Source organism: Hyaena hyaena, unplaced genomic scaffold (assembly GCF_003009895.1).
Source record: "Hyaena hyaena isolate Hyena2069 unplaced genomic scaffold, ASM300989v1 scaffold_13, whole genome shotgun sequence".
In the NCBI taxonomy this organism is placed as follows: Eukaryota; Metazoa; Chordata; class Mammalia; order Carnivora; family Hyaenidae; genus Hyaena; species Hyaena hyaena.
This window is the reverse complement of record NW_024080645.1, coordinates 4,943,724-4,960,403: the sequence shown is the minus strand read 5'-3', so window position 1 is coordinate 4,960,403 and position 16,680 is coordinate 4,943,724. Positions and strand designations below refer to the sequence as shown.

Below are 16,680 nucleotides of genomic sequence, written 5' to 3'. Positions count from 1 at the left end.
CCCTGGACTGCCTGTGCCTGCGCGCGGGCCTCCCCCTCACTGCACTGTGACCCACAGTGGGGGTCCATCTGTGTTAGGTCCCGACTGCTAAATATGGTGAACAAATGTTTCCTCACCTTCACCATCACCTCGCAATGATTCTGAAATATCATGAAAAGAGAAGGAGGCACGTCTTTTCTCCGAGAGGAAGAAAGTTCTAGCTCATGGTAGGTCTCCTGCAGCTCACAAACTTGTATTGACCGTCAAGGCGCGATGACATTTTCCAAAGGGATGGAAGAGCATGGGGAACACCAATGAGAAGCCAGGAATCCGTCTAACCTCATGCCCCTCCACAAAAAGGGAATGAAAACAAAGCAAAGAATGGGTCTCTGTGAGGGAGGGGCAAATACTTAGGCAAATTTCTTGGACCAAGTTCACAAAATCCAGGTAAATCATTAGTTGCTCCAGACCAGCAGTCTGGACCATTTCTCTACGATGTAACGAGAATCCCCAGCCAAGCAATCACCCGATATGCAGCTTCATGGCTGACAAGCCCCCTGTGGGCTCGGGGAGCAGCGGTACAGGGTGCGCAGCGTGTCACCGCATACGCGGGCCCGTGATGCTCCGACAGAAGCCCCTCGGTCCGAGACCTCAGGGCTGACTGAGGACCTCAAAACGTGAACTCTGCACACAGGAGCAGACACCAAGTATGGATTAAACATTGCAGGGCTGACAAACAGTATTTGTGGATATCAAGTGATAACCGCTATTAGGGTTTTTTTAAGTTAATTTATTTTTGAGAGCGAGAGAGACAGAGAGCGAGAGAGGGAGAGGGAGAGCGGGCGCACATGTGTGCATGGGAAGGGGCGGAGACGGGGAAAGAAGGAATCCCAAGCAGGCTCTGTGCTGTCGGTGCGACACCCGACGTGGGGCTCGATCTCACAAACCAGGAGATCTTGAGCTGAGATCAAGAGTCAGACGCTTACCTGACTGAGCCACCCAGGCGCCCCGATACCTACTATTATAAAGCAACATTTAATGGGAGAGAAAACACTGGAACAAAGGAAATGAGTTACAGAGAACTTTACATCAGAACAGTTTCCAACAACGGAGAACCAGGAGGGTCTTACTCATCCAGGCCGACTCCTACGTGAGCAGGAATTCCCCTTCCTGCTCCCAGCCCATCGGGGGCCCCGCGTCAGACGGCACCCGCCAACCACCAGGCAGGGCAGTGACAAGCACAACCACCAGGACTCACAGCAAGTTAGCGTCCACATGCGGACGGCTCGAATGCACGAGGTCAGTCTCGGGATGCCAGAAAAAATAACCGAACTGCAAAAGGGATCCGAGCCACTCCCTCCGGAGACCTGACCGCGCGGACGGCGGGCAGGGCGCCCGCACAGCCCGGAGCGCCACCTTACCCAGCACGTTCCCCGGGGGCACCTCCTCCAGCTCTTCCAGCTCCCTCCCCATCAGGAGGTACAGGCTTTCCAGACGGCAGCACGCCAGGTGGGGCACCGGGGGCAGCCCGTCCGGCGGGGCGGAGAAGCCCGACGGCACCTGGCCGGAGACAACGGTTGAAGAGGGGTTAGGAGGCGAAAAACAAACGATAAAGTTACATTTATTCACAGGTGAGACGCTGCGGTCGCTTCACGTAAACCTGAAGCACGGAAATCTGAAGTGACAGAAAACATGCCTCACTTTATGAATAAAAATCTAAATTTCTCAAATATTTGAAACTGTCAAGAATGCAACCCAGTAGTAAGTCTGATGACTAAGTCACGTAAACTCTGTGGTGACCTGGTGACGCCATATTAGTCAGTAAGCACAAATCCCCGCAGCCCCTGCAGCACTCCCGGGAGCCGCGCCATGTTCCAGTCCTGGGCCGCCGTGCCAGCACTTCCACACTTTTCACTAGTGTCAGCTCTTAGAATTGTGGTAACCTTGGGGAGCCTGGGGCTCGGTCGGTGAAGGGTCCCACCTCGGCTCAGGTCATGATCTCACGGTTCATGATCTTACGGAACAAGCAGGTGCTGGTTCATTTGAGCCCCAGGTCAGGCTCTGAGCTGTCAGCACAGAAGGAGCTCCTTCAGAGTCTGTGTCTCCCTCTCTCTCTGCCCCTCCCTGGCTCATGCTCTGTCTCTCTCTCTGTCTCTCAAAAATAATATAAACTTTAAACAATTTTAAAAAATTGTTTTAATCTTACTATAATGCTCTTCAAGCACTCAGCAAGAGCAGGTGCTGGTGCCGAGTGACACACCAGCAGGTGCTGGTGCTAAGTTAACACACGAGCAGGTGCTGGCGCTGAATTACACGCGAGCAATTGTTGGCACCGAGTTACACAGGAGCAGGTGCTGGCGCTGAGTTATACACGAGTAGGTGCTGGTGCTGAGTTGCACATAAAAATGACTAACTGGAAGAGCAGTCAGTGATAAACACCATGAAAATGGCCAAACATGGCTGCTACGTGCTCTGCGGTTAACCTGGAAGGCTGTGAGACACTGGGGGGCACGGACGAGAAGAAGAGCACAAACACAGCAAAAACACACTGCCAGGGTAACAGATGGGCTCACCTTGCAGCATATTTGGTCTTAGGTTTCGTCAAGAATTACTCAGTATTCAAGACAGTATCTCTCAGCACCCTCCATATAAATGCAAGCACTCTGAAAGCCTTCCAATCACCCAACTTATCTTGGTGTCCCCGGGCCCAAGGCACCACACTACTGCTGTCTCAGAAGAGAAAAAATGCTGCCTTACAGCATACACAGAGATAACTGACCTCACACACGGAGGGAGTGACACAAAAGCGCTACAGGCAAGTAAATTGAGACACGTAAATTCAGACACTCAGAGGAGGGAGAAGCTCTCGCATTAGGGTGAACTTGGAAACCCTGTGAAAATGTGGGCCTTTCGGGCACGTGCTACACTTAAATGTGCACGTTCTGATTCAGTGACAGCCCTGCAGCACAGCTCCAAAGACAGACTGGGAAGAAATAAAAAAACAGAATTAAATAGGAAGAGAGAAAATTATCTACAGACAATATGATCACCCGTTCAGAACAAGCTACAGATAAATGGTAATTAGTAAGACACGGAAGCAAGGTGCCTAGACTCAAGATCCTTACACAAAAGTTAGCTGTCCTACGTCAGCAAGAGAAAAAATACAGTTTTTAAACAGTAACTTTTAGAACAGCAACAAAATATAAGATAGCTAGGAATGAGTCTAACAAAAGTGATTAAATGTCTTTAAGGAGAAAATGATAAAACTTTACTGAAAAACATTTAAAATAACCTAAATAAACAGGTAGACTATTATGCCTAATAGAGTCATAGACAGATCTATACTACAGAATGTTGATTTGTGCCAAGTTCACGTACTGATTTAAAGCATCAGTCTCTCAAAGGAGCTTTTCACGGAACCTGACAAGCTGACCATACACTTTACAGGGAAGAGAAGAGTGAGCAATGAGCAAGGCACTCACAGAGCCACAGTAGAGGGCATGGCCTTTGAGATATCAAAACATTTAGAAGTGAAGTCAGCACTCAGCACAGACAGTGACATACGAACAGACGAAATGAAGTGAGTCCAGAAGCAGACCAATGCACAGAGGAAATGTGACTTAGGACAGAGATGACAGAGCAGTGGGCAGAGATGGACCATTCACTGAACTCTACTCGGAAACCTGGTGTTTGTGTGGGGACAAAAGCAACATCAGATCCCTTCCTCACACCATATAGAAATACTGAATTAGATACTTAAACACGAAAGGCAAAACATTAAACCTTAGAAGGAAACACAGGCAAAAATGTGGTCTTCGGTGTGGTCATAATTTTAATTTCCTTAAACAAGATACAAAAAGAAAAACTCATAACGGAAAAGACTGATGAATTCAACCACATTAAAATTAAGAACTTCTTTACATTAAAAGGTACTAATAGAAAGTGTGACAAGTCCCAAACTGGAGACGAAATATGCAAAACTTAGAACTGGCAAGAAATTAGCATTCAGCTTCTACAAAGAACATCTAAAAACCAGTATTAAAAAATATACAGCACAAGTGAAAAATAGGCACATGACCCAAAGATATCCCCACAGGAAAAGGCATGAATGACCAATAAACATATTAAAAGGGTAATAAAGAAACGTAAATTAAAACCTCTTGAACAGGCCAGGTCATATGCATCTGCCTGGCAAAAATTAAGACCCTGACGACAGCACATTTTGGCGAGGACGAGGAGCCGGAGTGTTGACATGCCTGCTGGGTGCGTAGTCAGAGCTACCCTGAAGGACAACCTGGAACTCACCAGGTCGCTGGGGATGCACATACTCATTACCCAGAGGGCCCCTCTCAGGGTGTATTACCTAGAATGTCTTGCAAATGCGCATAAGGAATATGTACAAAAATATTGAAGGTAGCACTGTTTAGATGAGCAAAATGTGAACGTATGAAAGCAGCCCAAACGCACAGCAACTGGGAAAGGGAAACATAAAATGGTTGTCTACATAATGAAATACTGTGCAGCAGCGAACACGGAATGAAGTACAGGAATAGGCGTCCACACAGATTCACTACAATGTTAGGTAAAAAAACGTGAGCTGAAGAATACCTAGAGACAGATTCCATTTACACAAAGTTCAAAAACAAGGGACTTTTCTCAGTGCATATGCAGGTCGTAAAACTACAAGAAAAAAGCAGGAGAGCAGCAGACAGACTACGCTGGTGTCCCTGTGACTCTGGCCTCCTGGTGTTCATGCCTTCACGTAACACCCTCCCCTGGGTGTGAGGGGCCTGTGGCCCGCTCCTCGCCAACAGCACTTGGCAAAGGCAGTGGGAGGTTTCTCTCACGAACACAGAACATCACACAACACTGTCTTGGTAGTAAGCTCAGCCCAGGCTCGGCCCTTCAGGTACCAAGATGTGACTCAGCCAACAACCCGAGTCAACTTGGGGGCAGATCCTTTCCCAGCTAAGCCTCCGAGAACCCAGTGTGACCCGCACTTTGCCGTGGACTCCGGATCCATGGGACGTCCGGATGACTGGGTGTGTCCTCTTTACCTTGCTACGTCTGTGAGTCTGTAACCGGCAGACTACCTTGTGGAGAGAGGCACAACTCCAGCTAAGGTTTATCTCCAGGCTGTGCAGTATCTTTCATACTGTTTGAAAAGTAGGTGGGAACTGGATTTTCTGGGGCTCCAGCTACTGGGGTACGGAGTCACCCATGCCGTCAACTCACTCCGTCACCGCGCCTTGAGTGGTGACACAGGAGGAGTGAATCTCAGCCTCCAGCCCCAAGAGAGCAGGTAGCACTCCACAGAGGAGATAAATTGGAGTGCTCGTGGAATTTGTAACACCCAATAAATCAGTGCTGTGTTAAGTAACAATTTCTTACTCCTCTTGACAGTGTAGAAAACAAAGAAGGAAAAAAATGGGCCACTACTTGACTTTCATAAATAACCAACCATGAACTATGTCTAACCCAGGAGGTCAAGGCAACCACGAATGGGTCTGTGAACAGCCATCACAGCGCCTTCGGCCCCCTGTCCCCACGCTGGCTGCTGGGCTCCCTCTCGCCAAAGCACGACGTGTCACAGCCTGCCAAGGGCCGCTCAGCTGCCCCTCAGCAGTCATTGCCAAGGATTAAACAGCTAAACTGATGGAATAAAGCCTTCAAGGCACGGGAAGTCGACGGCAGGACACCCCCTCCCCCAATGGCCGAAAGCAGCAGCTTCCCCTGCAGGGAGGCGGCCCTGTGCTCCTCTGCTCGCGGTGCAGTGACTCTTACACACTCTCGCCGCTTCCTGCGGATCCTGACTCACTCCCTGCACCTCTGGCCTCTTCACCATCCTGTGACCTTCATGATTTAACTACTACGTATAGACTCTGCTTATGTCCAAATATGATTGGAGGTTGCTCGAGTCTGGGGATTTATTTGCCCTTTGGCTCAGGTGTACGTAATTGGACGCCGGCTGGTCACCTGCTTACAGACCTTCCTGGTCAACTTCTGGGCTCCACCTGCCACGCACCTGCGGCCGCCACCTGCTCACTGCCCCTCCCCTGGGCCTGCACCACCCGGCTTCTGGATCTCCATACCTCCTGAAGACCTACCCTTGCTGTAGTTCCAGCATGACAGCCCTCTGTCCGGCCCGGGCGAACCTTACAATTAAGGAAGGCCTGAACACTGAGTTCATGCACCGCTTTAGTTTTCCAAATGATACTGGGACAGATTTACCAACTGTCACCACAGCAACGTAAGAGGAGATACATGGATTCATCTGATTGTGCCTTTCAAGAGACCAAACAAATCTACCAAGGAGGAAATCTCAACCAGTATGGAAACATTTAAGAACCTTGAAACAATATACTAATGTTTGGGGGCGCCTGGGTGGCTTGGTCAGTTAAGTGTCTGACTCTTTGATTTCAGCTCATGATCTCACGGTTCATGAGTTCAAGCCCCACATTGGGCTCCTCACACTCCCTCTCTCTGCCGCTCTGGCTCACACACTCTCTCTCTCTCAAAATGAATAACTTAAAAAAAAAAAAAAAAAGAAATCTACAGTAGTTTTATTCCTAATTCTTACCCGCCGCAAAAACTCAACAGGACTGTATTTGGGCCCCAAGACAAACATTTTCTTTCCTCTTCGAGCCACGCCACTGAACACTCGAGCAAAAGCAATAAAAGACTCATGGTTGTCTCCTTCTTCGGGCAGAGGTTTGAGGGTCTGACTCTCCACCTGATGCTCATCACCTGCCAGAAACAAAGGACAGTGAGTGCAAAGGGTGCTCCCTCCAATCCAGGAACTGCCTAGAAACAACACGGATAGTGAGTAGGAGGGAGTTGGCCCAGTTTCAGGAAAGAAACACCAAGAATGACAGAATACTGATTAAGCTATAGTTAAAGCCAAGCTCAAGGGCTGGGGGATGAGTGTCTTGAGTTAAGTTAAAAAACACCCATTTCACACCAAGCCTATTTAGGGACAGGTGTACCTTTTGTCTCTTCTCCCTGTGGACTTGTTTCCAGGGCACCCCCGCCTTCCGGGGGCCCCACAGGTGCCTGGCCCTGCGTCGCCGCCGCGAGCTTCTCCGCGTGCCTCTGTCTTGCGCGCTCACGCCTCTGCGCAATTTCTTCTTGCGTGAGGGGTCTACGGGAGGTCACAGACAAGTTAACACCTGCAACATCAAGCCCCTCTCCATTCGTCCGAGCGGGGAAAGGGCAACAATCAGTGCAGCTGGACAGACGGTGAGGGTCCCAGGCCCCTTCTAGGCAGAGTCTCTGGGAGCTCTCCCCCCAGGGAGAGCAATGCCTCCTCCAGGATGCTGTGTGGGCTACTCTGAGCTTCCGAACAGACATGCAAGAGTCCACGGCCCCACACACAGCCACCCACAACAGGACAGAGACTTTCTCTAGTGCCCCCATTCCTTCTGGATGAGACCAACGGCAGGGAAAGGCAGGAAACGAGAGACAGATACCAAGGCTCAGAACACCCCTGTTGAGAAGCAAACATAGACCTTACAAAGAAACTGAGGTTTGGGGCACCTATGTGGCTCAGTCCATTGAACCTCCAACTAGCTCAGGTCATGACCTCGTGGCTCATGAGTTCGAGCCCCACATCAGGCTCTCTGCTGTTGGTGCAGAGCCTGGAACCTGCTTAAGATTCTGTGTCTCCCTCTCTCACTGCCCCTCCCCAATTCATGCACTCTCTTTCTCTCAAAAATAAACAAATATAAAAAAAACTGAGATTTTCCCCACAAGTACATAAGAATATATGTTCACAAAGAACCTGGGTCCAAAAGGAAGGGTTAAAGGTCAGGCTGATCTCTGCAGATTCAGCTGGACTAAAAGATCAAATTGTGATTATGAGCCATTGTGCTAGACCCAAGTACCACCACAGAAAGGCAGTGTGTGGCTGTGTGGCTGCTGGGGGAGGGGAGGGGGATAAGCTGTTTCCCTAAAGACTCATCCTCATGTCTGTCAGGCCACAGAGAGAATCTTTATGAAAGGGGAGCGCTAAGTGGAGTAAGAATGGGCTGTTTAGGAGTCTCAGCTCGGAAGGTAGAAACCAAGCAGGTGCACAATACCCCTTCCGAAAGTGCACCGTTCACGTGCGTTCTACACGGGCACTTACTCTCCGAGCTGCGAGGCCAGGGCCTAAAACCTCCTCCTGTGTCGTACCTCACGGGCAACCCCGGAAGGGGTCCGCTCACGCCACTCACTGTCCAGGGCTGTGTGGAAAGACTCCCACCTGCTAGACACGGTCTCGCACCAGGACTGGACACTCGTTCCACCTCCCCCGGCGCCTGCCCCTCAGAATGGACGCGTTGGGTTCTGGGAGCTGCCCCCCCCGTGCAGAGACCCGTGTCCCTGTGGGGCTGTGTCTGGGACACAAAAACATGAGCAACTGAGAGCAGCGTGGGCAGCTGTCACGGGGCAGCCAGAACCACTGGTGCTGGAGGCGTTCGCTCCCCCTCAAGAGACCAGCTCCCCATTCCTGGGAGCTCCGTGTTAGAAGCCCTTTCGAGTACAGAATGGAATCTGCTTCCTTGCAATTTCCAGCCACGGTTGCGTCCTGTGCTCTGGAGCAACGTCCACTAAATCCCTTCCCCCTTCCTCCCAGCAGCCGGCCCACGCCCCCGTCCCAGCCCACAACTTCCAGCTGTTCCTCTGGTCAGCTCCACGATGACTTACTGTGTTTCTAGACTCTTGCTAAAACCTCCTACAAGAATACCTGAGTTGAAGCAGAAATGCAGGATATAACCTTATCATTAGAACAGGGAGGGAAAAACCATGAGACACCTGTTTGCACGTGAAGAGAAACGGTCTGTTTCACTGGGCTTATCTCTAGGATCTCCACATCGTCTTACTCCCTGCACACGTACGACAGTGCGTATTGATCACAACAGTTAAATGAAACCCACACTATCATCTCCAGTTTACAGATGATAAAGCAGAAGCTTGGGAGATTTCAGTAACCTGACGCAGAGGCCCACAGAAAACAGACGGAGGAGCCCAAGTTCAAATCCAGATTGGACTCCAACTCCCATGCTCAAGTTATTGTTGGGATGTCTCCCGTTCAGATGGAATTAAAGATGATAAAATCATCACCACATTAAATAAACGATTTTAGCTCCAGTTTGAAAGACACATTCATTCACATAAATTACATCCTCATTCCGCCTAAACTCACAAGATAGTCTGGAATACATTAGCAGTGATATTTATCAAGTTCGCACCAAACGTGTGGAGGCTTGCTGCCATCTGCACGTACCCGCCCGTCCAGGGACACGGGATCCGTGTCCGGCCCTGCTGTGGCCGGGACTGGCGGTGCAGGGAAGGAGCAGACAGACAGAAGTCAGCACGGACTGCACTCAGCGCCCTGTGCATACCCAGCATGTGCTGTGAACAAAGACGAATTTACCTGCAAGGAAACCGAGTTCTACCAGCCCAGGAACCACTGTGGATGAGGAGTAATTTGGGCTATGGTTGAACTAACTGGCTGACACTTGCTGAAGGGACCGCCGTTACGAAGAGCGAGATGGAGGAAAACGAAGGTGAGTATGTTAACCGCAAGGCTGGGGAGGTGAACTGAGGGCAGGGGGAGGCAGGAGCACAAATCCATCCATCCTCCGGATTCCAAGCAGAATGCTCCTACTCTGGCCTCTGTGACACCGGTCAAGGTGGGGGGCGGGGGGGTGTCGGCGGCCAGGACGGAAGCCACAGCAGCTGAGGGGACGCCAAGCGACAGGCAGAGAAGAGCAGCTTCTGTGTGAGGACAGCATCTTGTCACAGAGGGAGCTGGCTCTCAGGAAGAGAGCAAAAGCAGCAGACTCGGAGATTCAGGGGGAGAGGAGCTGCCTGAAAACCTCGCAGTAAGTGTTCCTGAGCAGGCACGTGAGCCCCTTGCGTATTAGTAAGGACTTGTGGCAGACCACCGCTGAGAACGGCAAAAACAAAGGTCCAGAATCTAAAAGGGCCTGCAGGCTGGATGGCTGCCGGCCTAGATGTAGGGGTGAAGGCTGAAAAGCCACACTAGGTGGAACTTTCCAGAACACTCGGTGAGAAGCCGAGGAGCAGCAGCTGCCCTAAGCGTGCCCAGCAACCCGCTCCTTCCCGCTCACCACACTGGCCTGGGCCGCTCACCGGCTGCACAAATAGTGAAAGAAGCCACTAACTGTGTTTTGGGGCCCAAACCAACGCCACCAGGGAAGAACTGAAAAAACGCAGATAAGAAACTGGCCCTGAAGCACGACCCTGGTAAGAATCAAATGAAGGACAGACGTTTAAGCGGGCTTCTCGGGCTTGCAGGTGCTCTCTGCTACAAAGAAAAGGGACTTATGGGACGAGGGAGCAGCGAGTGAGGAAGGGTTGCTGGCGGGCCTGCTCTCCCAGGGGCGTCTCTCTCGGGAGGAGGAGCAGGGTGCAGACAGAAGGAGACGTGCAAATGCGCACCGGCTCCGAGGAAGCTCAGGAGGCTGACGTGCTGTGCGAGAAAGCCAGCTCGCAGAAGAGCAGCCGTGGGGCCGGGCGGACAGGAGGCGCGGTGGCGCGTGGCCCGGCCAGAGGGACTGGGATGCAGGCAAGGGCTCAGAAGGCGGAGCCCGGAGCGGCTGAGCACCCTCGAGCGTGTGGGGCAGTGCCGGGGCCCTGGGGACGGACCCGCGCTAGACAGACGCCAAAGTGCAATGGAAGGAAGACGGCTCGAGAGAAGATTCTGGAAGTTCTCACTGACAAAGGTTATAAAGACAGCCAGAGGGTAACACTCCATGGTAAAGGGACCAAGAACGAGGCCAGGAGGCAGGAGGCGTTACCACAGTTGAGATCAGAAGGACCACGCTGTCCCCGCTCGCTGAGGAGGCCTCACGTGCGTGGGCGGGGGACTGGCTGACGCGCTGCGGGCTCTCAGAGCCAGTGTCTGCTCGTGACAACGGAACCACAGCCCTGGCCTCTCACCCAGGCCGGACCGTCAAGCACGGACGTGTCACGCGCGTGATACACAAAGTCATGCCAATTTACCGTAGACCACGTGAAAAGGACCGCCTACTCCCTGGATTAAGGTCAACCTTCCTGAGAACCGCCTTTTCTCCCCTGACAAACTCTCTCCACTGGAGGGAAGGAGATGAGGCTGAAGACACCAGCAGACCCGGTGGCCATGACTCAACCCCGGAAGTGAGGCCAAGGAGCGCCATCCTGGGGCAGCTCCACGAGAGGTCCCGCGGGGCCACGGACAGCACCCACTGCCGGTGTTCCCCGTGCAGAGAGTGTGTGGAGGGGGACAGTCACAGCTCACACTCGCCACTGCCTTTGGTTCAATATTCAACTACAGTAGCGTTTTCAAAGTTAAAGGAAGGCTAAGGTCAAATGTAAATGCTTGAGAGGCGCCTGGGGGGCTCAGTCGGTTAAGCGTCTGACTTCAGCTCAGGTCATGATCTCACGGTAGGGAGTTCGAGCCCCGCATCGGGCTCTGTGCTGACAACATGGAGCATGGAGCTGCTTCAGATTGTCTGTTTCTCTCTCCCTGCCCCTCGCCTGCTTGCACACTATCTCTTGCTTGTGCGTTTAATATTATAAATAAACATTAAAAAACTTTTTTAAATGTAAATGCTTGGAAAGAAAGAACAGCCACAGTGGATGAGTCAGGCCAGGCTCCACGCAGGGAAGGGAAAGGCTGTAGACTTTAAAGCCCGACACACCTGCACTCAGACGCCGCTGTGGCCTCCTTCTAGCTCCGTGACCTTGAACATGGAACTCAACCTTGTTAAGGCACCTTACTTTCCTCACAGGTGAAACAGAAACACTAAATTCTCCCACTGGAGAGTTGATGTCCGGTCTGAAGGGCCCATCAGGGTGAGGCGCGAGGACCGTAAGAGCTCAGTGCGTGGAACCGGTGGGTAGAGAGAGTGTCGTCACTATTTATGAGACACGAGAGTAAGACTTAAGATGCTCCTGGACACACTCGAAGTTCTTAAGAAGTAACATTTGTATTATGTCCCAGGTTCCTGGAAAAATGCCTGTAAGGAATGGCCAGGGTAGGTGTGGGCCCTACGCAAGAGGAACGTAGGCAGCCACGACAGGCTTTCACTCCCGATGCCAACACCACACGGCGGCAGGATGGACCCGGGGCAGGGGTGCCGGCTGGGAGGCTGCAGTAACCCCCCCCCGCCGCCCACAAGCACAGGTTGGAACTGAACCACGGGGTGGGGGAGAGCGGGGCCGGGAAGGAGGGGATACACACGAATGAAGTAGAGCAGACTCCCCGAGACGCGGGACTCTGGAGGCGCCAACGCCCCACGTGACACACAGACGGGCAGAGGTGCCCACGCGCTTCTAAGTCTCCACGGAGGCCGCCAGCCAGGCTCAGAGAACCCGCCGGATGCTCCAAGGAAATTAACTGTGGCCATGATAGCCACTGTTCTCTTTCAAATCTACATCAATTCACACCAACTGTCCCAGAGCTGACTTCACCGTGGGAAAAGCTACGGCAGGCGCACACTGCACCTGTCCTCGGGGGTGGCAGCGCAGTCCCGGGCTGAGGAGGAGAAGCAGGGGTCCACTCCGCCCCCACCCCCTGCGCCCGCACCGCCCCGGCACCCTCCACGCCCCCAGTCCCCTCACCACGTGCACGCGACCCCCCTCCCCCTTACCTGGGCTTATTCTGTGGCAAAGCCTTGGCATCAACTGCAAACATTTTGGAAACAAAGATAATAACTGGGGCAGTGTCTTCACTCCCACACTTCATGAAAGCTAAACAAACAAGAAGTGAAACTGTCACTATTTTTTCCCGTCATCAAAAAGACAGACCTCTAAAAAACAAGACATTTAGAATATGGTGTCATCTAAATACACAAGCCGCCTACAATCTTTTACAACTACGATAAAAATTCTATTTAGAAAAGTATGACACTGGTACGAATAGTAGGAGAGCAAGCCCCACTGGCAGAAACAGGGAAAGACAGGAGCCAGGAACAGAGTCGGTGGGGACAGGGGAACCCCTTCCCCACATAAAGCCGAAGCTAGCAACCCCTGCCCCCTGCCTCGTAAGCCTCATAACTTCTTCCCCGACCTGGTAAGTGTTACCTCATGTCAACAGTCAACAAGGCAACTCGTTAATAAAATACATAAAAGTTATACAAATTAGAAGATGGGTGAAAATATTTTATCGTGGCAGTAACAACATATTTAGAAATAAAGACTCAATATTATAAGGATGTTAATTTCCCCCGAATCTATACAACCTAACATAATTTCATATCAACATATTGACATTTTTCTTTACCTTCTGGAGGTATAAAACCACTGATTAGTCATTTTTTTAAAGCTTATATTTATTTTGAGAGTGCATGAGCAGGGGAAGGGAAGAGAGGGAGAGAACCACAGAGAGAGAGAGAGGGAGGGAGAGAGGGAGGGAGGGAGGGAGGGAGAGGGAGGGAGAGAGAGAGAGAGAGAGAGAGAGAGAGAGAGAGAGAGAGAATCCCAAGCAGACCCCATGCTGTCAGCAAAGCCCGATGTGGGGCTCGAACCCACGAACCATGAGATCATGACCTGAGCCATAATGAAGAGTTGGGGCGCTTAACTGACCAAGCCACCAGGTGCCCCAATTAGTAATTTAAAAAAAATCACCCCACACCAAAATAATGTGTACGTAAGTGAAAGAACTCGAGTGTAAAATTCAAGCAAGAACAAAGCTACAGGAAGCCAGAAGTGAACACACACCAGGCGTGTCGCCAGGGGCACCGGGCGCAGCTGTGAGGGGCAGGGTGGTGTGCCCGGACCCGGGGGAACGGGGCGCAGGGTGAGGAATCAACACAGAGCCCCGATGACTGGAAGGTGCGGGAGTGGGCGGGCAAAGGGACCACGCCGGGCAGAACTCGGGGCGGGGGGGTGGGGGGCAGCCTTAGGGCGGCGGGAGGAGCCGGCTTGGCAGGTGCCGGGGGAAGGCGCTCCCCGGGGAGCCGAGGGAGAGGGAAGGGGCAGCGGGGTGCCATCAGGGTCGGCGCCGGGCGGAGGGGCAGACGTGCGCTGCAGATGCCCGGGTGGCAATGACGAGCGTGCTGCCGTCACCAACAGCCCTGAGGCGGACGACACCACCAGGAGAGCGACCCCGGGGAGGGAACAGATGGCGTCCCACCCTGGAAAAGTCAGGGAGAGAGAGAGAAGCCGGAAGGACACGAAGAATGGGCGGCCACGGAGACAGGGAGCAGAGCAGAAGCCGGGACGCCAGGAAGTCACGAGGAGACAGTGTCTCACGGAGGAAGGAGTGACCTACTCTGTCAAACGCTCGTGGCGTTTCGAGTGAGATGACAACAAGGAGACTCAACGATGGCCCCGAGAACAGCGGCGGGGAGGCTGGGGGCTGGAGGCTGCACATTCAACGGGCGGGAGGGAAGGCGGAGGCCGCGAGTCCGGGCAGCTGCCTGCCATGGAGCCTGACAGGGCCCGGGACGGGCGGCTCCCCTCCTGCGGGGACCAACGAGGGGCCCAGCCGCGAAACCCCTTCCACGGCCCCAGGGACCCAGCCACGGTGGGGACACGCTGCCGTCTGTCCAGGGGCCGGGAGGCAGGGTCACCAGGAGATCCTGAGACGAGACGGGGGCAGAAGGGAGGAGTCTCAGCACCTCTGCTCTCCCGGCCCAGAGCACAAAATGGCCGTGGCAACGGCCTTTGTGGAACTGTCCCTGGAACTGGCCACGTGGCAAACCGGTCTAGAGCAGTCTGGACTTAGGAAGATTGAAAACGCGGCCCCAGCCGTGTCCACCTTCAGCTCACCTGCTTTCAGGGCCTGGGTTTCTGGTGGAAGAGAGTCAAACGTCTGTGACCCCGTGCACATCAGCTTCTCCACCCTCTCGGCCGTAATGTCCAGGGGGCTGGGAAGTTTCTGGCACACCATCCCTGAAGTCTGCTGTTAAGACTCACAAGCGTGAACAGGCGCCCTCCACCCAGGCCCAGGGGTGCAGTTCGCACCGAGCACGAGGCAGCCGTGGACAGCCACGCAGAAAACGCCCAAGTTGTAAAACATCACGTCTCAAAGTACAGACCCACATTCAGGGGGTTCATGGCCTCTCTCAAGCCCAGGAAGGACTCCGGAGACAGACATTCTAATACACTCACGGCCCACAGACCGAGTGAGGACAGAGCTCAGGAGCTTGGCTGCCTTGGTCCTAAAAATGTTTTCACGTGCACACAAACTTTCATGAAACAACCATGAGCCACCAGCTATGACACAAGAGAGTCCCCTCCACGAGCCAGTGTCCCCGCAGCTGTGAATCCATCCCAGCTCTGGGCCCATGCCCAGGACCCTGTACCCCCGGCCCGCCGCACGGGGACCCCTTGGGACACACGGATCAATGGAAAGTTGACAGTTTAAAGTCATCTATAAAATTAGTATGTCTCAAACCAAGTCTTCCCGGAATCACTAACATGACAGGAAATATCTATGAAAATATGAAACTAAAATGAAATACTGATCTGACAAAAGCATCTGAACTATCTAGTTATACGTAAATCTTAATAATGTTTTTTATTTTTACAGACTACTGAACAAAAATAAAAAGATACGTCTTCCTGAAAGAATATTCATTTGAACTGGTATTTGTAAGAATAGGATTTAGTATTAAAACATTCATTTTTAAAAGCTTTAAATACAGCTTCCTGGCGGAATACTAAATAATCACAGAAGACTTACTTTGGATTGAAACATGTTACTTCCAGAGGATTTCCTGTTTGCCAGTAACATGTGTCTCCCCATTTTGTCAGAACTATTATTTCACTGAAACCATCAGGACAAAGGATACCGAGCACGGCGTGGGAAATAGGCAGCCACTGGCTGCAGATGGCATTGACCTGAACTTTAGGGTCTGAGTGTCGTGCCTCCCGGGCTCCAATCTTCAATCCTAAAGACGTCACTATCTTATCAATTTTTTCTTTGTCCCTGTAGGAAACATACAAGCGGGGAGGTGGCAACAGACATGAAGGGCAGAGAGAGGGCACCCCACATTCTCTACACGCTCCTGCGCAGGAAGCCAGGCATGCCCAAAGAGGCCCCAGCCGCAGCAGAGGACGGCTCGGTCTCTACTCCGTCCCTTCCAACGGCCCCCTCTCCAGAGCTCCTGGGAGCCCCAGCCCAGCCCCCTACGTGAGCTACGGTGACTGGAGAGGCAGTTTATGTACGAGTGCTGGAAGGCACAATTCCAACTCTGGATAACGCCTGACAGAGATTCGCTAAAGCAAACCTTTTTTCCCACTTGTATCAGGAGAGTCTGTTCCCAAGGTCCCCGTGAATGATCCTAGATGTCAAACACCCTTTCTACTACAAATATGATTTTATTTTAAGCTGTGTTTGTACAAAGGTCCAGTGTTTCCCTCCACCCTTCTGTCTCCTGTCTCAGCTTTCTAGAAGCACAGACTGGTCCTCAGTCCCTCTCGCCACCTTTACCTGCGTCACACACCCCTGTACACTGTTTCTGAGCCCCAGGACCAGCCCATCTGTGAAGGCTCCGTTTACTTGCTCAGTCCAGCCCAGCTTTGTGAAGCGACACCCATCAAATTGGAAGGGAGGCAAATTATAGCGCCCAGACACACAGCGCAATGGCAGTCTTACCTTTTCAAGACCGCATCATACAAACTCCATATATTTTCCAGGATCAACTGTACAAACAAAGGCTTCTTTCCTTTTGCCTGTAAAAGAGAATACATGCACTTAAGTTTCCT

The 16,680-nt window shown here is 52.2% G+C and overlaps 1 protein-coding gene across 2 annotated transcripts in view; it reads right to left on the bottom strand.

Annotated features, from left to right (window-relative positions):
• Positions 1-16,680, bottom strand: part of EFL1 (elongation factor like GTPase 1) — a 100,037-nt gene that overhangs the window by 59,104 nt on the left and 24,253 nt on the right. For both annotated transcript variants that reach the window (XM_039216841.1, XM_039216850.1), the window contains exons 9-15: positions 16,571-16,647; positions 15,765-15,901; positions 14,740-14,862; positions 12,618-12,717; positions 6,966-7,120; positions 6,560-6,726; positions 1,401-1,539 (exon numbers count right to left, since the gene is read on the bottom strand). In XM_039216841.1, coding sequence (XP_039072772.1) covers positions 1,401-1,539; positions 6,560-6,726; positions 6,966-7,120; positions 12,618-12,717; positions 14,740-14,862; positions 15,765-15,901; positions 16,571-16,647 — 898 coding nt within the window. The remainder of the gene's footprint in view (positions 1-1,400; positions 1,540-6,559; positions 6,727-6,965; positions 7,121-12,617; positions 12,718-14,739; positions 14,863-15,764; positions 15,902-16,570; positions 16,648-16,680) is intronic.